At 41.0% G+C, this 24,823-nt stretch overlaps 2 protein-coding genes across 12 annotated transcripts in view; one reads left to right on the forward strand and one right to left on the reverse strand.

Moving 5' to 3' along the window:
• Positions 1 to 3,907: 3,907 nt before the first annotated feature.
• ATP5PF (ATP synthase peripheral stalk subunit F6) lies at positions 3,908 to 12,785 on the reverse strand. Of its 8 annotated transcripts, none has more exons than NM_001444920.1 (6): positions 12,593 to 12,785; positions 12,416 to 12,496; positions 12,090 to 12,131; positions 7,659 to 7,832; positions 4,631 to 4,755; positions 3,908 to 4,092 (listed from the first exon to the last, which is right to left on the reverse strand). In NM_001444920.1, exons 4-6 carry the CDS (start codon positions 7,820 to 7,822, stop codon positions 4,055 to 4,057), a joined length of 327 nt encoding a protein of 108 aa, NP_001431849.1. In that variant the 5' UTR covers positions 7,823 to 7,832; positions 12,090 to 12,131; positions 12,416 to 12,496; positions 12,593 to 12,785; the 3' UTR covers positions 3,908 to 4,054. The 8 variants fall into 8 exon arrangements, with proteins under 8 accessions (NP_001431849.1, NP_001431850.1, NP_001431851.1 ...); NM_001444921.1 differs by having other exon boundaries at positions 7,659 to 7,835; NM_001444922.1 differs by having other exon boundaries at positions 12,416 to 12,785.
• The window catches only part of GABPA (GA binding protein transcription factor subunit alpha), a 37,994-nt gene continuing 25,243 nt past the window's right edge, over positions 12,073 to 24,823 (forward strand). For 3 of the 4 annotated variants that reach the window (XR_014825095.1, XM_021071440.2, XM_084991858.1), the window contains exons 1-3: positions 12,518 to 12,684; positions 19,725 to 19,829; positions 22,551 to 22,695. Coding sequence is in view for 3 of the 4 variants with exons in the window: in XM_021071440.2 (XP_020927099.1) it covers positions 19,753 to 19,829; positions 22,551 to 22,695 (222 nt within the window). In the remaining variant the exon portion in view is untranslated. Of the gene's footprint in view, positions 12,172 to 12,517; positions 12,685 to 19,724; positions 19,830 to 22,550; positions 22,696 to 24,823 lie in introns of those variants that run through there. The other variant, XM_021071441.2, reaches the window with a different exon arrangement.

Here is a 24,823-nt window from a genome sequence, read left to right on the forward strand (position 1 = left end):
CAAAACAGCGCCAAGTCCTAACCACTAGATACCAGGAGACTCCCTAAAGAGTATTTATTGATAAAATTTCTCTGTAGATTTAGAATACTAATAAAATATTTTACACTGCAGTATTTTTATAACCAGTTCATTTATTATGCAGTCACAAAGGAATGCTGCACGAATTAAGGCTGGACAGAAATTACTTCTCTCTTGTTCTTTTTTTTTTTTTTTTTTTTTTTTTGTCTTTTTGCTATTTCTTGGGCCGCTCCCGCAGCATGTGGAGGTTCCCAGGCTAGGGGTCGAATCGGAGCTGTAGCCACCGGCCTACGCCAGAGCCACAGCAACGCGGGATCCGAGCCGCGTCTGCGACCTACACCACAGCTAACAGCAACGCCGGATTGTTAACCCACTGAGCAAGGGCAGGGACCAAACCCGCAATCTCATGGTTCCCAGTCGGATTCGTTAACCACTGCGCCACGACTGGAACTCCCTTTTCTCTTATTCTATTTCTTTTAGTTATTAGGCATCCATTTCCACACAATTCTTTAAAAGATCTTAAAATATTTTTCCACTTTCAAGTTTTAAAATTTAACATGCTGGGAGTTCCTGTTGTGGCTCAGTGGTAACAAACCTGATTAGTATCCATGAGGACATGGGTTCAATCCCTGGCCCCACTCAGTGGGTTAAGGATCCAGAATTGTGGTGAGTTGAGGTGTAGGTTACAGACCTGGTTTGGATCTGGCATTGCTATGGCTGTGGCATAGGCTGGCAGCTGCAGCTCCAATTCGACCCCTAGCCTGGGAACGTCCATATGCCTTGTGTGTGGCCCTAAAAAGACAAAAATAATAACAATAATAACTTTCCATCCTTTGTTTCTTGTTATCTATGTTTGGGACAATTTTAGTAGTAACTGGTTAGGAAATCCAAGGTAAACTATACACTTTTTCATACTGATACTTTCATGGTCAAATCCAAGTTCATGTGTCCCATCCACAGTGAGCCCAAAGTGAACCATAAAAGTTTGAAACAGAGGAAGGTTTATGGCAAGGGCCACTCAAGGAGAATCTGCTCAAAAGGCCTGAATTCCCTGATGATTTTCGGGGAAGTTTTCAAAAGCAAAATCTGGGGTGAGGGCTGCAGGGAGTGCTGATGGGTTGGTGGTGACGTAATAAGGTAATGTCTCCTGAATCCCAGACTTCTGGTTCCACATGCCTGTGGTCACCAAGAAGCCACCATCCGCACCGGCAGAACGAGTCAATGAAATGCATCAGATTGTTATCTCCTTCCCTTTAGGAGGAACTAGGAGGCCAGGAGCCTGCTCTTTGGAACTGAAGGAAGGCCTAGGAGACTAAAGCCTTTCTCCACTACAAACAAGCAACTGGGAACACTGGGCAGGGGCGGGGGTACTTTTATATCCAGAAGGGCCCTTGTAGGGTCCTACTTGGTTTCACTTGCCATTTAATCTTTTTTTTTTTTTTTTTTTTTTGGTCTTTTTAGGGCTGAACCTGCGGCATATGGAGGTTCCCAGGCTGGGGGTCTAATAGGAGCTGTAGCCGTCAGCCTACACAAGAGCCACAGCAACTCGGGATCTGAGCCGCGTCTGCGACCTACACCACACAGCTCACGGCAACGCCGGATCCTTAACCCACTGAGCGAGGCCAGGGATCGAACCCGCAACCCCATGGTTCCTAGTTGGATTCGTTTCTGCTGTGCCACGATGGGAACTCCCTATTTAGTCTTATGTTGGGTTGCACCCTGCAGGCCTACAAGGCCAGTGCTTGCCCACATTCAAGACCGAAGAGCCCAGAGCCAGCAACAGAGACATGAATCATTTAATGGATGGGGGAGCTTACACATCTGAAGCAAAGTCCTAGAGGGATATCCCACCGTGTGGGGTGGACAGCAGGCAAGTCTTCCCTGGGGGATGAGCGGGGCAGATCACGTTACTGGGGGAATTGATGTCAGGTTTGCTCCTTAGTTACCAGGGAAACCAGCAGAAGGCCACACCCCTCACCACTCCTTTGATAAGCTATCACTAGCTGAGGCCTGGAGCAAGTACATGGGAAAGTCAGTCACATGAGTGGGTACAGGTGAGGCAGGCACTGGTTGGGCAGGGGATATACAGAGAGTGGGAGAACAGCACCTTGAGTGGCCTGGCCATACATAACAGGTAGGCACATGTCCATTTCCAGGTCTTTCTACCTTCCCTCAGTTCAAATTCACTGTTCTTAATAAGAACACCTGTCTTCTTATAAGGGCCTCGGGCAGACTAGAGTCAAGCCCACACTGACAACCTCATTTTAACTTAATCACCTTTAAAGGTCCTACCCCCAAACACAACCACATAAAGTTTCAAGAGTTACATCTTCAACGTGTGAATTTTAGGGGACTACACCTCAGCCCGCACCACCACGTAAGGGAGAAAAATGCCATTTTAAACAGCTAAAAGTCCAGGAGGTTGAGGTCATTTGTAGTAACACATAAAGTGGTCCAAAATGGTAGGTGCAGAAGTACACTGGGTCGGCTGAAGTGGCAGACAAAGGCTGGAGTCTGCAAATGTGAGGCGGCCTCATCAGAAAGAGGAAGGGGATCTGAGGAAACATCAGGACAGGACACACCACTAGAGCATTCAACTGGGAAAAACAGAGCACTTCTCTGGCCAAGATTTGGCTTTAAATGCAAAGGCCTATGATGGAGGTCACAGGTGTTCTTGCAGTTAGCCACAAAGAGGCCTTCTGTTTACACAATGACTGGATGTTGAAACGCAAACTTCCAATAGTTGTTAGATGAAAAATGTATATGAAGAAATAGGTGTGAGATTATGAAAGGTAAAACTCAACTAAACTCTTGAGGTGGGGAGGGAAGGGCATGCTGACTGAGACTGCCTGCCACAGGAGGCTGGAATAGAGCCACTGCAGGGGAGGAGAGAGGAAGGACCCGTTACCTTTAACAGTGCCATAATCAAACATCGGAGTGTGTCAACACCTACAATGATTTAAATAAAATTCAACTGACTTGTCTTTGCTTAGCTTCTTAGGAAACTGGGTAGTTTCTTCCTACTACTTTACCCTTCCCAATTCCATCTCTTCACATCTTACGAAGTTTAATCACCTATACCTTCAAGAGATATTTGTGGATCTTTTAAAAAAGGTATTTCTCATCAGGTTTAGGCTTCAGCTGTATGGCATGCCATCGTAAAAAATCTATTCCTCTTCTGAAGTGAGCTAACCTCATAAGGAGGGCTGTTAGTTTTACAGAAAATCTCCAAAGTTTTATTATAGACTCGTATTGACACAGAGAGACTGTCAGATATAAAAAGGCACAGCCCCCCTCCCTTTAAGAAAATAACTAAAAATTAATTTCCCGGCGAGCCACCTTCTCACTGAAACTTTGATGTGCCTGCTATGCCACTAATCTGGCACATACCTGCTGGATCTTCCATTAATTGGGTGAAACAATACCACACAGCTTCATCTTTTCAAGGAAGTTCTTTGTAGAGCCCTCCTTTCCCCTGGCTCCCAGCTTCCTTGCTCTGTCCACACAGCACTGTAACAGACACTGATCGCTCACAGCAAGGGGAGGGACTGGGGTTGCTGGGATAATACAGAGAGATGGAAGGTAAAATATGATGGATGTTCCTATACATATTCATAATCGCACTTGGTTTCCTGAAAAAAGCTGTGATATTAAGGATTTATAAATCATTTCTTCATATTTTGGGAATGGGTGTATCATCCTCCACAGCAAACATTCCTTGAGTCAGGGTGGTTCCCATCAGGTAATAAATCTCCACAATAAAAAGGATATCCTGCACTCTGAGAAGAGTCTGGCAAGTGATAGACAAGCTGCATCCAATTAATCCAAGGTATCGATCTGCCTTGTTATAACCAAAAAGGAGGATCTAAAAACACAGAATTCACTCCACTTAAGTGTACACCAAACACTACCCGATAATGTATTTGGAATCAGAATTAAAAGAACAGTATGTTGTGAAATGTACATTTATTTTGATACGTCTGATCAGTTGTACGACTAATCTAACGAATTACCAGATAAATTTTACATTATTTCTTCAGGACTGTGGTTTTTCGACGGCTTCAAATTTGGGGTCTAAGAGGGGAAAAAAAAAAAAGGTTCAAGCTTAGCCATACTGTAATAAAGTACACTTTCCAGACAGCTTCAATATTTAGCTCATCGATCTGATGATTTTAAAAAAAACTCTACATGGAAACATAATTACTTAAGATTTATGCAGCACTTAACAATGAGTTTGGCTCTCCCATTAATTTACATATATTGTGTTATTTAACTACAACTATCATCATGAGGACGTTAGTATAAATCTCCCCAAATGTCAGATGAGAAACAGGGACCAGTTAACTATCTCAAATCACACAGCTCATCTGTGACACCGTCAGGATTCAAGACCAGGGAGTCTGGTTTTAGATCCCCACCAGTTACCCTCCATGCTGGGTGATCTCCTACTCCAGTGGCAAACATTGATTCCGGAGCTTCCTCTGCACATGTCGCTATCCTAACAAATTTGCCTGGAATTGTCATTTACTCCTCTAACAACCCAAGCAAGAATAAATATTTTCCACTTAAAATGATCCCCCACAAGAATGAGTCTGTGACTAAAAAGACTTACCTTCAAATGTGAAGTTAGGGAACGTATTCATGTCTGCTTTACCATACATTTGCTTAAGCTTAAAAAGCTCCCTGTCGAGGTCCTGCTGATACTCAGGGCCAGCATCAACAGGTCCTCCAGATGTCCTGTGGGGTAAATGACCAAGTATTAACTCATTTTAAGCACTGGTTTACACAAACAAAAATAACTTTCCATGATCGAGTTTCACAGACCTTCTAAATGCAGGGAAAAAACAGATTTTTCTGAAAGATAAGTATTTCCACTTAAATTTCAATTTGAACTTTTAAATATGAGGTTTCACACAAATGAGGCAACTTCAAACAAACCTCTAACATTCGCGGTCCATCAGTATCAAGGATACTCATTAAAAGTCAGAATCTCTCAGGGTCTCAGCTGCAACACGGTGTCAAGGCTACGTCCAAGGGCTCTGGGGTGAATGACTGCTTCCCTTTGCACATCAGCTCTCCAATTTAGTAACTGTGTGAACTAGAGCGAGGTATGAACCCCTCTAAACTTATAGTTTCTGCATCTACAAGGGAAAGTCTTACCCACTGGTGGTGCTGAGAGCACGCACATGCCCCACTCAGACAGCGCTCTACTGTCATTAGGATTTAAACCAGCCACTACTGAACAGCTGTCAAAGATCTAAGCAATTTCAAGTCTCTGTAATAGGAGCCTAACAAAGGAGCAAATTACTCTCTACCCTGAGAGGTTTTGCCACGTAGAAGGAAAAAAAAAAACAAAAAAACATGTTTATAAACATTTATGCTGTAAGGGAGTTAAGAGATAACCTTCAAAGACGCAGTTTAACAAAAAGCTATTGGAGTTAAGGGAGCACTTTTGCTAAGCTAAACAGAAAAATTTCATTTTTAAAAGGCGGCATTTTTGACAAACCATGTATTTGGGTCAGGCTTTAATCTGAGACTTTCTAAGACTGAAAAAGCAAGGATGTGGAGGTAGATTTGGCGGTATGTGGGGAATACTACACATATTCTAGTGCAGTCTAGATAGAAAAGGCAGCACTACTCAGATCACAGGAGGCCTGGGACATTAAGCCTGGGAGTCTCTATTTTGTTTGCTAGGCAATAAAATGACAGAATTAGAGTTACGCTTTGGGAAGATGAATAAAGTATCACAAACCAGCAGTGGGGCCAATTAGATCTAATTAATTACCATTGTCATGTTACTGCCCACTTATCAATGAACACGAAATACAAAGTGGCTCAGCAGTAATGAACCCGACTAGTACCCATGAAGACTCAGGTTTGATCCCCGGCCTCACTTAGCGGGTTAAGGATCTGCTGCTGCTGTGAGCTGCGGTGTAGGCTGCAGACGAGGATCTGGCGTAGGCCAACAGCGGCAGCTGATGCGACGCCTAGCCTGGGAACCTCCATAGGCCTCGGGTGTGGCCCTACAAAGACAAAAAAGAAAAAAAATTTACAAGTGAAAATTCCATCCAAAGGTAATATTTTCACCCATACCTATGATAAAAGCATAGGGTCTTATTTCTGTTACAGAATTTCCACAGAAAAATTCTGAGCCAGCTCTAAATTAAACTTGTTAATAATGTTTGTAGTCACAGATCCAATTTTCTCCTACATTAGCATGTGCAAAAGAACTTTCTGTGATAACAGAAATGTGCTGTATCTGTGCTAACAAGGTAACCACTAGCCATATCTGCCTATTGATCACTGGAAAAGTGGCTAAGAAGACTGAGGACAGGAATTTTTATTTATACTCAACATGTAGATAATAGCTCCTGGGACATACGGTGCAGTTCTAGACAGAGCCTTCAACCAGGTATTTTAAAGACTGTCATCCAGTTCTGGGATCCACAAGTTTTTAGAACAGTCACTCTTCCAAGCCACCTTCCAAAAAATGCACCAGCTAGAAAGAAGCATTCCATTCTATGAACTCCCCAAATACCAAATGTGCTATTGTCTTAGCATCTAGCCTATTTTACCTTCTATTGTATCTACTTTTTACAAAATTTCTACCCTCTCAGATTTTAAGACTATTGTAGAAATACAACACAACTTCTTTCTTTGTGGTCCACCACTGTTAGGAGTCCAGGGCTTTGCACATGGTAGACAGCTAAATAAAAGAAAACAAGATTCTGGGAGTTCTCGTTGTGGTGCAACAGAAATGAATCCGACTACGAATCATGAGGTTTCAGGTTCGATCCCTGGCCTCCCTCAGTGGGTTAAGGATCTGGCGTTGCCGTGAGCTGTGGTGTAGGTCGCAGATGTGACTCAGATCCTAGATTGCTGTGGCTGTGGTGCAGGCCAGCAGCTGTAGTTCTGATTCGACCCCTAGCCTGGGAACTTTCATAAGCCATGGATGAGGCCCTAAAAAAAAAAGACTCTGAATTGATCTACATCACTTTTCTTTTCCAAAGACTTGAGGATTGAACTTGATGATGGTTAAGGTCATATTCATCTCCAAAACTGTGAGGTTCAATAGCCATGCTTTTCCTGGACTTGCTTTATGCCATTTCAATCCTTTGATATTCCCAGAAATATATAACTACGAAAATAACATTAAATTAAAAATGCTATGCTTATTTACAATTCCCCCAAATCATGATGTCACAGAAGAGGCACTAAATTGAGAGTGAGAATATTTTAAAAACCTTTTCCCTACAATTAGTTTTATGACCTTAGGCTAATCAATGTCTAAGGGGCTTTGTTTTCTTAAGTAGGATTCCTAAGAGAGTTCCAAGACCCCATGTTCTTGTATGAGTTGACCCTAGTTTACAATACATTACATTATAGCAGGGATGTATCTAAAATGGCACCAGACTTAATGGCATTCTTTCTTGGAACCCATACAAGGAAGGTGAAATTTGGGACCTCAAACAAAGGAAGACCCCCATCTTTTGGAGCAGCTAATGAAACTTTATGCCAGGGATCAGCTCAGTGAAGGTCTGAGACACTTGCAAATGCTAAGGAATTCTTTACTACCATCTCAACACTTAAACACTTTGAGTGTTCCTATTTACATCATGGTTGATTGTCTATCCACTTACTGTCGCTTAGTTCTGTATTCTCTAATCTTGTCCACGAAGAGCTTCTGCACAGGATCGAGCTCCTTATTAAATGCCACCGCTGTAACACCAATGTTTCTCCTCAAAGAGACCGAGACTGCAGACTGAATGACAGAGGACAGTCTGAAGAGCCTCTGAAGAATCATGGTGATTCTGCTACTGGAAAAAAAGCCCCAGAAAGTTAAGATATTTTAAAATAGATATAATTGTAAAACACCTCTACATATGTTACTGTGGGCATCTAGTTCTACTAATTGCTTCAGAATTAAATCATTCCAGAACTCAGTGAATACGAAGAGCAGTCACCAGACCATAGCTCTCTTCTGCTCTCTGCTCCCCACTGCAAGTTTTTTTTTTTTTTTTTTTGCTTCTTAACCAAAAGGCCCTGGGACCTAGCAGAAGATAGGAACCATTCAGGCCTGTGACTGGCTCCACTAAGGTTAGATGCAGAAAGAAAGCACAAAATTTGGGATGTGGTATTTCTTCTCCATGAATTTATTAGTCTTGGACCAGAGGAAAGAACTGAGCTAAGACGTTAGAAAACTGCCCACTCTCAGCAGAAAAAGAATAATACTCGTGCCCAAATTAAGGTACAAGGTTTCTCTGACTCCCTCAAAAGGTGAAAAGGGAGCTCTGGGCAAGGAGACTGGAGACAATTGCCTCAGCCACAGTTTCTACTTCACAGGAAGAGAAACTGCTCTGCCTGTTACATCTGCAGGATTCCAGGCACTCAAAAATACCCTAAAAAGCAAATTCAAGCCCAAAAGAACCAGCAGGGAGAATGGTATCCAGTCCAAGGGAGCCCACCAACAAAAGATGGAAAAATCAAGCAGTAAAACCTAATCAGTGAAACAGAAGTTGTGAAGGCTGAATTTTTAAAATAAAGACTTAAAGATTTCCAAGTCCTTAGACTTCCTGAAGCTAAAATACACGATCTTCTAGCTAAAAAAATTTCACTAGATAAATCAGAGGATGATCTAAGTTGAGACCTCATTTAGTTTCTTGAAAGATCAAATGCAAAAAAAAACCCCACAATTATCTGCAAACAGGAATTCCAAAAGAACAGGAATAATTAAGGAGACCACACATAATTAGAAGAAACTACCCCAGATTAAAAGACTGATTAAACTGAAAAGGCTTACCAAACCCTATTGTTAGGGTAATTAAAAATTCAGACCTCAATATAGACTGGTAAACTTCTGAGCCTTAATGATAAAGTGAAAACCTGACATGCTAATATGATTGTCATACCCCCTCAAATCATCAAATAACAACAAGCATCACCATACTGACACTGGACTACTATCATACTATATTATACTACTATACTACATTATACTGCTCAAACTATGGGCTGTGGACCAGCGGTAGTGTTGTTACTGGTCTATAGTAATATCAAAATTGGGAATAAGCATTTAGAAACTTTTATAGCAATCTGACAGTGATTTATATCTGTTGATTTAAATAATAAAAAATCAGAATTTGTATTTTGTGTTTCTCCATTGTTATGTCTTTCATCTAATTTTTCCAATAATTCTTTTTTTTTTTTTTTTGCTTTTTAGGGCTGCACCTTAAGCATATGGAAATTTTCAGGCTAGGGGTCAAAATGGAGCTGCAGCTGCCAGCCTACACCACAGCCACAGCAACGTGGGATCTGAGCCTCGTCTGCAACCCACACCACAGCTCACTGCAACACTGGATCTTGGACCCACTGAGCGAGGCCAGGGATCAAACCTGCAACCTCATGGATACTAGTTGGATTCTGTTCCACTGCGCCACAACGGGAACTCCTCCAGTGATTCATTTTTATTGTATTCTTCAAGTTTTCCCCCACCAGGCTTGGGGAAAACATAGACCTCTACTAATGAGTTTGAAAGCACTAAGCCAGAAGACAGTGGAATAGCAGAGCAGTTCTCTAACAGAGGTGGGGTATCCCCCAGGATATTAGAATGCCTGAAGACATTTTTGGATGTCCTGCTAGGAGTGTTACTGGCCTCTAGTGGGTAAAAACCAGGTTGCTGCCAGACATCCTTTAACAACAGTCTCTCCACAACAAAGAAATATCTGGTCCAAAATGTCAATAGCGCCAAGGTTGAGAAGCCCTGAAATAGCACATAAAAACCACTAAAAGAAATCCTACAATCGGAGTTCCCGTCGTGGCACAGTGGTTAACAAATCCGACTAGGAACCATGAGGTTGCAGGTTCAATCCCTGGCCTTGCTCAGTGGGTTAAGGATCCAGCGTTGCTGTGAGCAGTGGTGTAGGTCGCAGACGCGGCTGTGATTTGGCGTTGCTGTGGCTCTGGCGTAGGCCGGTGGCTACGGCTCCTATTAGACCCCTAGCCTGAGAACCTCCATATGCCCCGGGATCGGCTCAAGAAAAGGCAGAAAGACCAAAAAAAAAAAAAAAAAGAAATCCTACAATCAACAAAATATCCTTCACCTGTCAGAACGAAAGCAAACTACTTAAAGAATTCATCCTATAGCACTCCTATAACTCAGCAGAGAAAAAATAATTGAGAAGACTCCAAGCAAACATTTTAGGGTATACTTAACATCATTCTCATTTCACATATACAGAAACTGACCCTTAGAGGTAAGTACCTGACCCTAGTATAGTTATACAGTAGAATCTGAGGAGATACACATGTATTTTTAAAATTGTGCAATTCAATATGTATTTTCCCTCTGGCAACACACTTGACACTGCAATAAAGTCACTTTACATTTGTTTAGCCCCAGATATTTTGCAAAGTAGGTCCTAGCAATACTGGTAAAAAACAACAACAACAAAAAAAAAAACAGGGGAAAGTGATGGGTTTTTTTGGTCTGTTTTTAGGGCCATACCTGGGACAAAGGGAGGTTCCCAGGCTAAGGGTCTAATCAGAGCTGTTGCTGCTGGCCTACGCCAGAGCCACAGCAACCCGGGATCTGAGCCGTGTCTGTGACGTACACCACAGCTCACCGCAAAACTGGATCCTTAACCCATTAAGCAAGACCAGGGATCAAACCCACAACCTCATGGTTCCTAGTTGGATTTGTTTCCGCTGCACCACGATGGGAACTCCAGGTGTAAAGTGTTTTTCTCCCTCCTTTATTAGGGACAACAAATCAATGTTTAAGAATGGTTACTAAATTCCCCTTATTTCCCACAGTTAACTCATTCTGACTGCAAAGACCACGTTATTTCTATTTCAATACAGGTAAAATATCCATTTTCTGTCAAAGTATTAATGATTCCCAAATCATACCTTAAATTTTGATCTTTTTCCTCAACTCCAAACCTATACATTCAACAGCTCTGATCCTTTCATAAGTTCTATAGAGCCCTCTACTTACCTAAATTCAAAGTATCTAAAAAGTAAACACACAATCTCTGTCAAAACTTGCTTTCCTTTACTCCCTTTCATTTTTTTCCTCACTAGATCCCACTGATCTAGTGAGAAAGACACGTTATTGCACAAATAAATATAAAATACCTACTGTGATTAAGTTCTCTATTTGAGTACCATGGGGGGCCACTCAGGCCTGTAATAGGGATTTGAAACAGAAAAATTGGGACGGTAACAGCAAGAAAAAGTTTTAGCAGCCGCAGAGGCCTTAGACGGAGCATGGTCTCCTGATTACAGCGAAGACTGACCGGCCTAAGGTTTATGCTTTCGCTGCCTCTTTCGCATATTCCTAAAGTCAATCCATACTCGCCTAGCCTGACCCTCTCTTTTTCCTTCTTGGCAACCATGTTAACAACGTCTGTAAGCCAAGTCCCCTCTTCTGCAGCTAGCGTCTGCTTCGTTAGGGTTTTCGAGGGGTAGAACTGTAAAACAAAGCTGCTTAACCAAGTTTTAGCACTACCAATCCTTACAGTTGGGTTGCAAACTTTCAGGATTCCTATTACCCTTTTCCCTCTAACGTTCTACTTTAAATAGTTCAGAACAATCTCTTGCGCGCCCTGGCTGAACAGGCCTGGCTGCAGACCGGCCCGGCAGGCTTGACCTTGAGCTGTCCCAGCCGGGGAGATAGTCCAAAAGCCCCGGACTCCACGCCTCCCATACCATCCCGGTTTGCCCCGAGAGCAGTATTATCAGGGCTATTGAGTCTGCTACAACCTTCAGGCCTAAAAGCGCCGAGCAAAAACCCCGGGCCAGGCCGTGAAGGTATCCGGGATTTAAGGCTGCTCTCTCTTCCTGAAAGGCAGAGGTAATAAGCATCCCTGCCTCTCGTGAAGAAAGCCACAATCTGAGTTCTAGGAAACAAAGTTAGTCCACTACCCTCCCAGTCACCTTGTACTCAGTCCCGAGCTGCCAGAGCCAGCACCGCCGCCACCGTTCTACTTCCGGCCCTGGCTCCGCCCCCCACCCGCCTACCCGCCATTGCAAGGCATTGTGGGTCGCCGTTTCAGTCGGTCGACACTCACCGGACAGGAAGCGTCTCGGAGACAGTCTGCGACCGGACGGCTCTAGGTGAGACAGAAGCCAAACAGAAGGAGGAAGTGGAGGGTAAGTGCTTCCGGGTCCCCTGGACGCCTCCGCCATCTTTCCCTCGCCCAACTTGACCTGCTCTTCCCCCCTCGGAAATCTTTTGTACGCATGCGCACTTGGACTAGCCTTTCTCCTAATTCAGTTTCCCCCACCCCCACCCCGCGCCCCGAGTCAGCGTCCTATTCCTTGGGGGTGGTTGAGGTGTATGATTGCGCAGGCAAAGTGAGGGTGTAAAACAAAGCGGATTGGGGCGTTGCGTTACCTGTGCCTCGCGAGCCCCCGTAGCCTAGAGTGTCCGTTTCGCACAACCTGCTGGGAGTTGTAGTCCCGGACCCGGGGGTGCCTGGGAGGCGGGAGGGGGGTTGGAGTTTCTCAGCGCCGTTTTCGCGGGAAGGGCCCGGGGCCTCCCATTTCGAGTCGCGGGAGCTGCGGGTCTTACCGGGAGAGACGCTGCACGTGGAGCCCGCGCCGCTGCCGTTCTCAGCCGGCTCTGGAGTGCGGGCGGGGGCGACGGGGCTGAATCCGGAGCGGGTGAGTGCGGCCGCGGGGGAGGAGGGGAGCGCGGGCCCGCGCGGGCCGGCTTCGTTCCGGGGCCTTCTCCCCCACAGCGGCCCCCCCGCGGCCGCCTCTGTGTTTTGTTTCCGCTGGTCCCCGGCGCTGTGACTCCCATTTCCGTTCGTGGAGACTTGAGGGAGCCGGGTGGGGAGGGGCGGGGGAGGCTGTGCGGGGAGCGGAGGGGAGGGGCGGGGGGCGCGCGGCGCGGGGCTCTGCGAAGCCGCGCGCCCCCGGGGCTGGGGTCGTTCCTGTCACCTTTCGCCACCCCCTTCCTTTACTGTCCCCTGCTGGACTGTCCGCCGTGGTCTGCATTCGCAGTGGTCGAGATCCGATCCTGACGCCCCCAGGATTTCGGAGGAAGATGCAAAACCAATCTCCTTGCCAACTCAGCGATTCGCTCACTTCAAATTCAGTTGTATTTCTAGAATTGTTTTACAGTTGCATCCAAGCCATCTGTTAATGTATATGGTGTCCATTGGATTTCTTTTAAAAACGAGGAAGTAAGACGAGGAGGAAATGATGGGTTAATGTAGTTCATCAGCTTTTTTAGATTTTCATGTTGTGTTTCAGCTTGATTAGGTTAACGGCAGGGAGGACTACGCCTAATGTTGCGTTGCCAGAGCATGAGTAGTGATTTAGAAATACACGCAGAAAGTCTGACCCATGGGAGGAGCAAAGATTTAGAAGGCTTCACTTGAGCAAAGTGAGGAATTGGGCAGTGATAACATTCTTAGATACTGCGTTGTCTTAAACTTCCAAAGAAACTGGTCCACTCATTCGAAGCTACTTTAAGGGGATAATGACCTCTCTCAGGGTTTGACCCAGACTTTTCAAGTTTATTTATTTTTAAACATAGTCTGACACGAGGTGGACTTAAGTCAGTTTTACCTGGATTGTGTCTACAGGACCGAAAGCCTTGAGGGGTGTATATAGAGTCTGGAAGTAAGGACATAAATAATGAGGGAGATGTTAAATTGAGGCAAGGCATGTGGAGGCTGAATATTAAGTTAAAACTGTTGGTTTTCATTCACCTCCAGCTTTATTCATAAAACTTAAAAAGTCTGCAGGATAATTGAAAAAAAAAATACAATGAAATGATACAACCAACATCTTCACCTTCAGAGGTCACCAAGTGTTAACCTTTCTCCACATTTGCTTTCTCTCTTTCCATGTGTACACACATTCACACACACACAGACTTGTGTGCTTATTTTTAGCTATTGACTTTATTTTAAAAAAAAATATTTTTTAATTTCCTCAGGTATTTAAAAATATTTTTTAACTTGAGAAAATACGCAGTTGATCAGGCAGGTACTCCCCAATTACACTTGTTATTTATTTGTTGTCCTTTTACTGGGGTAAAATTGTCCTAAACACTGTAATTTAGTAATGTGTTCCAATGAAGAAGGATCATGCTGAAATTTATCTATGACTGTAAAAGAGAATGTTAAACGTAACTGTAAAGTTTTATTTGTATTTAGTTTGTAAATTTAGCTTGGGAGGCATTTTGAACCCAGGTTTGATTTGGTCTAGGAGAAACTAGCATGTCAAGGGGCACCTTTCCTGGGTAAAAAGGCTCCAAGTCATATTCTCTTCATATTCTCTTGTCCATTTTCTTTTTTTTTTTTTTTTTTTTTTTTTTTTTGGCTTTTTGGCTTTTTGGCTTTTTGTCTTTTCTAGGTCCGCACCCACAGCACATGGAGGTTCCCAGGCTAGGGGTCCATTTGGAGCTGTAGCCACCAGCCTGCACCGGAGCCATGTCTGCAACCTACACCAGCACTCACGGCAACACCGGATCCTTAACCCACTGAGCAAGGCCAGGAATGGAACCCGCAATCTCATGGTTCCTAGTCGGATTCTCTAACCGCTGAGCTACAACGGGAACTCCTCTTGTCCATTTTCTGAAGTATTGATGTGGAATCCTGAGGAATAGGTTTCATAGAAAGAGCTAAAACCCACTCAATTAGTGATATCAAGATTTGGACAATTCCCAGATTTCTCCGTTGCTTCTTTAGGCTTCATTTAGAGATCTAAGAGAGAAAAACAAGCCTCTGTCTTAGTGCTTGTGCGTATTAAGGGTGCCACAGGTATTCCTGCTGATAATCCCTCAGGGCCATTTCTCGCCCTCTAGTCTTGTTTACTCAAAAACTGGATTCACCTCTTGGTGGGTGTCAAGCCAAAAGACACAACCAAGCCAAAGATCAGGAGAAGGAAGAATTTATTGCTGCAAGTAAGGAGAACATCTGGGATCTTTCCCAAAGCAATGAATCCCCTACAGCAAAATTGGGGAAGTGTTCATCTAAAGGTATATGCATGTTCGTGAAGGGGCTCCAGCAGGAGAGATCAGCATAGCATTAGGGCAGAGGTCCACAGAGCCCAAGTTGATTGAAATCATGAGGGTCAGAAAAGGCCAACATCATCATCCTTTAGATTCCAGTTGATCTGGTGGTTGAGCGTTTGAGAAGGGGTTTAATTCTGCAGAACAGCTCGAGAAAGTGCTTTGGGCTAATCTTTACCGTCTAAATAGACCTCGGAGTCTTGATAACTGATTTATTATCTTTGCTATTGCTGCTCCTTAAGATCATTATTACTGAGATCTGTTCAGGGACAAGGATTGTGACCAAGCTTGGATCCCAAAATGGCCTAGGCCCCAAATGGCTTCTCTTATGTAAAGAAAGCCATGCCTGGTTCTTTCTCCAGGGACCTCCTACTCTATCTGCTTATAATTACTTCCTCATTTGTTTTCTATTTTTCCAGAGTTCCCAGAAAATTCATTTGTGTTCTGATGTTTAAAATTGGTTATGGAGGTGGGAATGGACTTCCTTGTAGGGCCTGAAAATAAATAATCCTTTCAAGTGCTGCCCTGCTATAAATCTTATTCTCTTTCTCACTTTCTTCTATATGGCAGGTTTTATGATTTTTTTGTGTGCGTATACATTATTTTCTTGTTTCTAACTGCTTCTAAAGTTCCATGATGTCTGCTTCTTTCACATTTTCTTGTATCGAAGTACTCTCTAACCATAGGTACTTTTATTGGCTCCACCTTCCAGCTCTCCTCAGAAAGCTGCCCTTAACATCCTATTATCAGTCAATGTGAGAATGTTTCTGGAATGCCTATCTAAGGGCAAGATTGCTTAGTCATGGGTATTAGCATACTTTATTTGAGCAAGTGCCGCTAGATTTTTCTCCAGAATAGTCAGTCCTGTCTGGACTCTATCAACAGAGGCAGGATTCCTGTGCCTCCATGTCCCTGCTAAGTAACTCTTTTCAGCATTCAACATTCTAATCTTTGCCATACACACACAGTATAAAGTGGTAGTTCCTTGTTTCAAATTGCATTTTTGAGTGATTTGAATGTGAGCTTTTTTCCGTGTCCTTAGCTGTTTTGGTTCCCCTTCAAATGAATTTCCTTTTCCTATGCTTTACTTACTGTTCTAATTTGTCCTACCTCTTTTTGGGTTGTTATCATCTTGCAGAAGTTTGCAACTTGCAAGAGTTTGCTGTTTATTCAGTTAATAGTCCCTTGTCACATTTGGATATCGGAAATATCTTTTCCCAGTCTGGCCTGTCTGTTGAGCATAAATCTTAATTTTATGTAATCAAATCTATCAGGTTTTTTCCTTATGGTTTGTTTTTGGAATTTTGTTTAGGAAATAAACCCTCTTTTATTCTTAGATCTCAGAAAAATTCCCACCATTTTCTTCTGCTAGCTTTGTAGTTTTACCTTTCACATTTAAGCCTTTTAGGCATCTGGAGTCAACTGATAATGGTGTATAATAGTTCTTATAACATTCACTAATTCAACACATTTTAATAGAGTGCCTACGAAGGCAGAGGCACTGTTCAAAGTACTTTGTATAGATTCGTAAGCTTCCCAGGTGGAGCTCTTGTCCCTCAAGGTTGGTTCCTACTGGGTCACCACCACCTGTTCTGCTATAGTGCTTAGGATGAATTCCACACTTTTACATATTCTAGCAGTTACAAAATGGGCTTTGTGGAGAAAAGGAAGACTTACTAGACGAGGGTCAGCAAGAGAGGCGAACAAAAGCACTTCCTTCATCATCCCAAACAAAATCAGCTGGGACTTGGGCATTCTCCTGGATGGATGTCCATGACCTGTATCTATTCACATAGAGAACCCCACCCTCTTTTCTTCTTATAGAGGAGGTGTGAGAGCAGCCTTAATGATGGGGGGAGGGGGGGAGTCAGATCATTTTTGTACCAGGAAGTCTAGATTTGGATGCCAGTGGTGTACAGACTAAGTTGTCAGAAAACCAGCTCCCCACCAGTTTGGAGGTGTTAAAACTCTTTCTAAAATGGGAGAGAAGACTGTATTAGTTTCCTAGTGCTACTGGAACAAAGTACTACAAATTCAGTGGCTTGAAAACACCAATTTATTATCATACAGTTTTGGGTTTTTTTTTTTTTTGTCTTTTGGTCCTTTTTAGGGCCACACCGCAGCATATGGAGGTTCCCAGGCCAGGGGTCTAATCAGAGCTGCAGCGGTCGGCCTACATCACAGCCACAGCAATGCAGGATCCGAGCTGAGTCTGCAACCCACAACACAGCTCACGGCAACGCCAGATCCTTGACCCACTGAGTGAGGCCAGGGATGAAACCCGCAACCTCATGATTCCTATTCAGATTCGTTTCCGCTGCTCCACGACGGGAACTCCTGTCATACAGTTCTTGAAGTCAGAGGTATGAAATGGATCTTTCTGGGCTAAAATCAGATGTTGGCAAACCCGCTTTTCCTCTGGAGGCTCTAGGGAAGAATCTGTTTCCTTTCCTTTTCAGCTTTTAGAGGCTGCCTGCTTCTTGGTTTGTGACTCCTTTCATCTTTAAAGCCAGTCACAGCTGTCCAGTCAAGTCTTTCTCATTTTGTTGTTGTTGTTGTTGTTGTTTTTGGCTGGGCTGGTGGCATGTGAAGTTCCTGGGCCAGGGATTAAACCTGCACCACAGCAGCCACCCAAGCTGCAGTGACGGCACCAAATCCTTAACCCACTGCTGCTGCAGGAGAACTCCAAGTCCTTTTCACTTTAAATCACTCTAGATCTTTTTTGAATTCCATCTTCCACTCTTAGGAATCCTTGTGATTTCATTGGACTTACCTAGATAATCCAGGATAATCCTGTATTTTAAGGTCAGCTGATGAGTAGATTTAAATCTGCTTTGGTAGGTGATTTAACATAGTCACAGGTTCTGGGTTATTGTTGTGCTTACCAGAGAAACTTTGGTCCCTTGAGAAGCTGAGACCTGGGAAAGCCCCTCCCACTTCAAGAAGCTAGGGGCAGTCCCTAGTCCAGACAAACCAACCTAAGTTCTTGGGGTCACTTTTGGACAGTTTTGGTTTTTGTACCTTGACAGTGATCCGACAAAGACAATAAATTTAGTAAGTTAATGATATAGTATGTTAGAGGGCAAGTGCTATGGACAAGAAGGATTCAAGGATGAGCAAGGAGGCCAGTGTGGGAGAGGCAATGAGGACAGTAATGGAATGCGGATGGAGAGTAGATCATGTAGGGCCTTGTTGGCTGTGGTGGTCTGTCGATTTAACTCTGGTATCAATCAGAAGGTGTAATGTCACTTTGAAAAAGCACCATGGTATTGACTGGAAACGACTGGGGAGCTGGGGAGGCGAGGGCACCAACACAGGCAACCATGTTAGGAAGAGGCTGTTGCAGTTACAAGTAAGAGATGGTAGGGGCTCTGGTACTAGTTTATGTTTGCAGTACAGAGCCTGTGTTTGAGGAGACCATGGTTCAGCCTCACCTGGAGTAGTGTGTACTTCAGTTGATAGAGTCACAGGCAGTTTAGTATGAGGGCAGACTTAAAAGATTGTTCTGTGTGAAGCATTTGAAGGTTGTGTCTGATACTCAGTAAATAATGGTTGTTATTAATAGGAATATTTGATTTCTATTAAATTTTCATTAACTTTTTAATAATTGCTCATTAATTTTCATGAATTCTATTCATTTTGTTAAATTTTGTTTAGGAGCATGGACACTTTTGTAAGTATTAAAATACCAAATTTAGAGGATCGTTCCTTTTAAGTCAGAGAGTCAAAGGCACATATAAGTGTCTTTTTAGATGCGGTAGTAAACTTAGAAACTTCTGCTCTGGGCTGAGACTATGTATGGAGTCCAAAGACAGATGCACTGAGGTCACAACAACCTGAAACTTACAGCATGCATACCTTGGAGATGGACACACAGAAATATCAAAATATGCAGTTATTTCTATATTATTTAGCTTTTTAAAAATTATGTTTTAGTATTAGTGGTACAAGTGGTACAAAACAGCATATAATTTATTAGTGGTGCAAAAATCAATGGAAGTTTAATATACTAGGTAATCATTTTACATGAGATAATTAAAAACTGAATTAATGGGTTGTTTAAAATGTATAAAATAATATCTGAAAAACAGTAAAAAAAATTATAGGGTGTAATCAGGATAATAATGTGCATATCTATAATGATTTTGTTACTTTATTTTGCTATTGAGAGTATTGTACTGGCAATTATGAGGTATGTAATTTGCAACACAAATTCACAGCTAGGATTAATTTTTAATTAATACTACTCTGTCAGTACAACGGTTTGAGTAAATTCTGCCAATAAAGTACAGCTTTTAGCTAAACAGTTGTAAACAGTTCATTTCCGTGTTGGTTTTTAGGCTCCATGCTTGAATCTGTTAAGACTGAATTGCTGTGATATGGATGATATAACTTTCACTTGATTTTGAAGTAACCTGAATTAATTTTTTGATGGAGATTGGGCTGACAAACATCAGTAAATCCAGTGGAGTGATGATGATGCCATGTCAGGCTAATAAAAACTATGTAAACAATAACTAGTTTATAAATATCACTTGTGGACTTTCTTTCATATGTGAAGATTATTCCTTCCTCTTCTCTTTACCCTCTGCTTTAATTGAGTTGGGTCTTTCCTTCTCGTATAGCATTTCTGTTTATGCAGATAATTTCCGAATGTATTAAAATTTAACTCTTGCAGGGCTGAGCTTTTGAAATACTTCACAACAATGACGAAAAGAGAAGCAGAGGAGCTGATAGAAATTGAGATCGATGGAACAGAGAAACCAGAGTGCACAGAAGAAAGGTTGGTGTTTTTTATTTTACCGTTTTTATATTCTCAACATACCTAATTAAAATTAAAAATCAAGCCAAAGTTCTTTTGGGGCTTTTTTTTTTTTTTTTTTCCCATGGGCCTGAGCATTTGAGGGGGTAATGTATTGCCTCTTTTTTCTGACTTAATGGGTTTATAGCTGGGAGAAAAAAAACCTTTTCAAACTAAAGATAGTAATAAGCATAGCTGATAATGATCAAGCGATTGATTGTGATGATTTTTTCCCCTGAGGGCACTGTTTGATTCTTTTTCCTTTTGTCAGTACTGATTATTTTTATTTCACGAAAAGTTTAATCCACAGCCTGAACTAATTAACAGATAGTAACTGTCAGGAGTACATGAATAAATGCGACTGTGACTTGCCCTTGGAGAGATCATCTTGTACCTGAGGAGACAAGCTGCTGTGTGAGCCCTCATGGTACTAAGCACACAGAGTAGTGACAGGTGTTCGTTTCGGAATAGTAACAGACTGTTACTTCCTCCTTTAAGGAAGGAGGGCAGTGGACATGATTTCAGGATCCAAGAAGAGAATATGGGTAAAATATAAAGATTTGAGCATCAAGAAGGGTAGGAAGGTCATGGGTAATGGTCCTTCTTTAGTCTGTAAAGGAGAAGGGAGGGTTAATATGCTGAAACTGAAAGGGGCTAAAGACTAGTAGTAAACTTCTATAGAGAAACAGAGGTTTAGAATAAGTATGGTGGGAATGGACAGGATTGAGTAGATTGCTCAGTTGTGAAGAGTATAGCTGAAATCAAAGACCTTAAATTTTTTGTTATTTATTTATTTATTTATTTATTTATTTATTTTGCTTTTTAGGGCCACTCCTGTGGCATATGGAAGTTCCAAGGCTAGGGGTTGAATCAGAGCTACAGCTGCCAGCCTAGGCCACAGCCCCAGCAAAGTGGGATCCGAGCCTCATCTGCAATCTACACCGCAGCTCATGGCAACACCAAGTCCCTGACCCACTGAGTAAGGCCAGGATCGAACCCTCATCCTCATGGATACTAGTCAGATTTGTTTCTACTGTGCCACAACAGGAAGTCCCTAAAATTTTTAAAAATTTTATTGTGATAAGAACATTAATGTCCTCAACAAATCTTTGAATGTATGGTACAATATTGTCAACTATAGGCACAGTGTTGGACAGCAGATCTCTACAGCTTATTCCTCTTGCATAATAGAGATTTTATGCCAGTTAATTAGCAACTCCCCCATTTTTTATGCCCTGAGGTCGGGGTTACTCCTGTCACCTCTTCTGCTCAAGAGTTGCTATCTGCCTCTAGCTCAAAAGACAAACTCTGTTTTAGTTGTCCTTGGTCCTGTCCTGTCCCACCATGCTGTGGCACAGGAATGTTTTCCTGACAGAAAAGGTCTAAAATACCTCATCGCCGCTGCCTGGAAGACCTCACATTTTTAATGGAGCTTTTCAACATGTTTGATTATGCTGTTTTTCTCTGGCAGAAGAAACAATAGGCTACATGCCTCTTTTAATTTTCTCTTAATTTTCAGATATATGTATAAAAGAATCAAGGGAGAGGTCTTTTGAGTCTTTTATACACACACACACACACAGTTATTTATATATGTAGGAAATTACTCTCTTAAAAAATTATTGTTAGAGAAAAAGAAAAATATAGCCCACTGTGCCATAGCTGAAGAATTTAGTAAAAATACTTAAATAAAAGACCCAATTATTTTATCTTAAATAATAATAGTTTGCTATTATTTTTAAATACTCTTATTTTTTTTCAATCACGAGGGATCTTTTTATAAATTTTAAAACAGTCGGAAGGAATTTAGGCTAAATTCATTAAGTGAATATTATGTATATATTGCATTATGCTTGGAATTTATGTGAAAATGGAACTTGACAAATTTTTAAATACTTAATGTTTTCACAACTGCAAATGAGATTTAAATCATATTTAAATTAAATATGTTGTGAAACTTAATTTATTCTAGATTTACCAATTCAGCAATTATTATTTGGTGTCTATCTTCTGTTTGGCCTCAAGTAAGGATTCACAAAAGTACGTATGGGATTACTTACAGAACATTTTACCCTTAAGGAGCTATGGTTCCATAGAATTCAAATTAGGAAATAACAATGCAAAAGAGCCCGTAGAGAGTTTTAAAAGAATAATACAATTTTATTTAAGGTGGATCTATGCTGTTTATAGGTAGTAGTTATCAGATTAGATGAAATGGAAAACGTTTTATAAGTTATATTATTAAATTGTGCTTATGTTGGGAAGGGAAATCGACTAGTAGAGATGTCATACAAAGTTCGAGACTTTATATCCCTTTCTGAGCCTAAAATTCTTCAAAATAACTTGGAGATATAAATTCAGACATTTCTCCTTAAATATTGTATATGCAATATTTGTGTGTATTTATACACATATATATGTACAGACGTGTACATGTATACAAATAATGAGGTCTGTTTGCAGGGTTGCTTTAAATTTCAAGCTAGCATTTCTCCATGCGATTCAGTATTCAGTTTAGCAACTTGTTTCTGTGAGCCTACCATTATGAAGGCTGTCAATCTAGAAATGAGTTTCAAAGACCGGGAATGTGTTTTGGTTGAGTTTTATTTTGAACATATTGTAATGTTAATAATCTAGAGTAGAAATGTAGTTATTAACCATTATGTTCTTTAACATTGTGTCCTTTAACCTTGTGTTCTTTAGCATTGTAGAACAAACCTATACCCCAGCTGAATGCATAAGCCAAGCCATAGACATCAATGAACCAATAGGCAATTTGAAGAAACTACTAGAACCAAGACTACAGTGTTCTTTGGATGCTCATGAAATTTGCCTGCAAGATATTCAGGTAATTTTTTTTTTCTTTTTGAAATTTGTATTTTAGCACTTATGTCTAATAAATGTTTTTTTTGTTGGTCTTTTATCTCTATAGCTATAGCCATTGCCTTTATCTCTAACTAGAAGCATTTAGTAATAAAAGAATTCTTTCAGCAAAATTTCCTCCATTTAAAGTTATTTTTAAAAGATTAAGTAATAAATCAAACATCCTTTTTTAACTTTGACAAATACAAAATGAGAAGTTTAAATACATTTGAATCGGAGCTTAAACAATAGGAGAAAGGAGCACATTGACCTTGGAAGCCAAACTGTGTCTTCACGCTCTCATTTCTGACTAGCTTCTCTGTGTTTCAGTTCCTCATATTTAAAAAGAGATAATTTGACCAAGTGATTTTACATTCCCTTCCACATTTATTTGCTCTAGCAGTAAATTTTGGATTAAAATTCAAATACATACATACATATATATATACACACATATACATATATGTAAATTTCTTGGAGTTTATTGCAATAGGATTTTACCTGAGATAGTATTATAATAATAAATTCTATAAATTGTAATTCAAGGGAGCTATTAAAAATTGGTAAACTGTGGCTATATGGGCAGTTTACATTGAGTGAAAAAATATTTGCAGAACATTTCTAAATTGTCTCATTTATTCTTCACATCAGTCTTTGAAGTCAACACGTTCTTAATGAAATTCTGTAGATGTAGAAAGATTTAAAGAAATAAAATATTTTTCCCAGTGCATAACTACAAAGGGATACAGTGGAATTTGAACCCAGGTCTTTGCGACATTCAAAACTCTCATCATTTGTGAGGCTGACTTTTTAAGAAAGTCGTATTGAATAATTCAGTGTCACTGGACTTAAGCTGAATTTTCTCATATGTAAAATTGAGTCTCATATGTAACTCAATCCCTACTTGCCTTTTAGCTCTGACCTTTGTTACTGTTTTTATGATACCTGACCTAACCAAAATTAAAGTATGACTTGCAAAGTACCCAACCTATGATAGGTTCTCAGTAAATACTGGTTGAATAAATGGAAATATGCTAATTGATAGTATCATAGGATTCAGAGGTGCCTTGGATACAGGGCCTTTTGTGTTTCTTCCTATCTTTCTTCTTCTCAAAAAGGATGTAAGGGGAGCAGCTTCTGTTTTCTTTGGCAATTAATACAGATATACAGTTGGAGTCAGAATGCTTGCCTCTTGTCATAAAGCTTTTGTATTTTCAGATGAATGCTGACTTCTGAAAGCTAATGAACAACTGTTGAGTTGCACTTCTCTAAGCAATATGATCCGAGATCAAATATTGTGCTTGAGTTTGATTCTTGTGCCAGTTCTTATAGAACTAGCTAGTGAATTCAATACCTGAGAGCCCTCTTTCAGAGTTACACAGGCTGTAGTTTCTGGTAGATAATACCAGTGTTGACTAGTTAGGGGAGAAATTTTTAACAAAGTAGTAGAATGTTTAACAAAGTGTCAGCCAAAGCCTGTTGTATTAAGTGAAGTTGCCAAGGTTCATCCATCTTCATGTTAAACAGGTTGTCTTGTTTCTGTTTAAGTTAGAGGCATAGTCTCTGAAGATTTTAGGATTTACGTATATGACATTTTTAATATGAGAAAATATGTTTGTACCATGACTAAAGTGTTAGCTGAATTCTTGAGAATGAAGGTGGGAGGAGCTTTGTACCTCCAGCTATATAATATGCAGACTCAGAGTATACATTATTTAAAATAATTACAATGGGAGCCCATTTCTAAACTTGCGATAAAATGTCTAAAAGTTAGAATTAACTTTTTGTCATCAATTTGCCATTTGTGTGAAATGTGTTCAAGACACTAGTATTGAAAGGATATAGAATTGTGATTAAAGATACTCATAGCTAGGTTAGGTACTAAGGTTATAAGTCCTTTATGATCGGAAATTTAGAATTAACACTCATCTTAAATGTGTATCATTGGTTGTATAAGGGACATATGGCAAAAATTATGTAAATAAATGTATATAAATTTTCCCCATTAATAAAACACTCTTACCTATCCATGGCAGGTAAATTGCATTATCTTCTATTTTAAATACTTTTACAAAAAAAAAATTGCCTTTTGGCATCATTAAAAATTGTAAACT

The sequence above is a fragment of the Sus scrofa genome, chromosome 13 (genome assembly GCF_054392235.1).
Source record: "Sus scrofa isolate SSC_HxYL_T2T_F1_AM1 chromosome 13, Sscrofa_HxYL_maternal_Yorkshire_Landrace_v2.0, whole genome shotgun sequence".
Classification (NCBI taxonomy): domain Eukaryota; kingdom Metazoa; phylum Chordata; class Mammalia; order Artiodactyla; family Suidae; genus Sus; species Sus scrofa.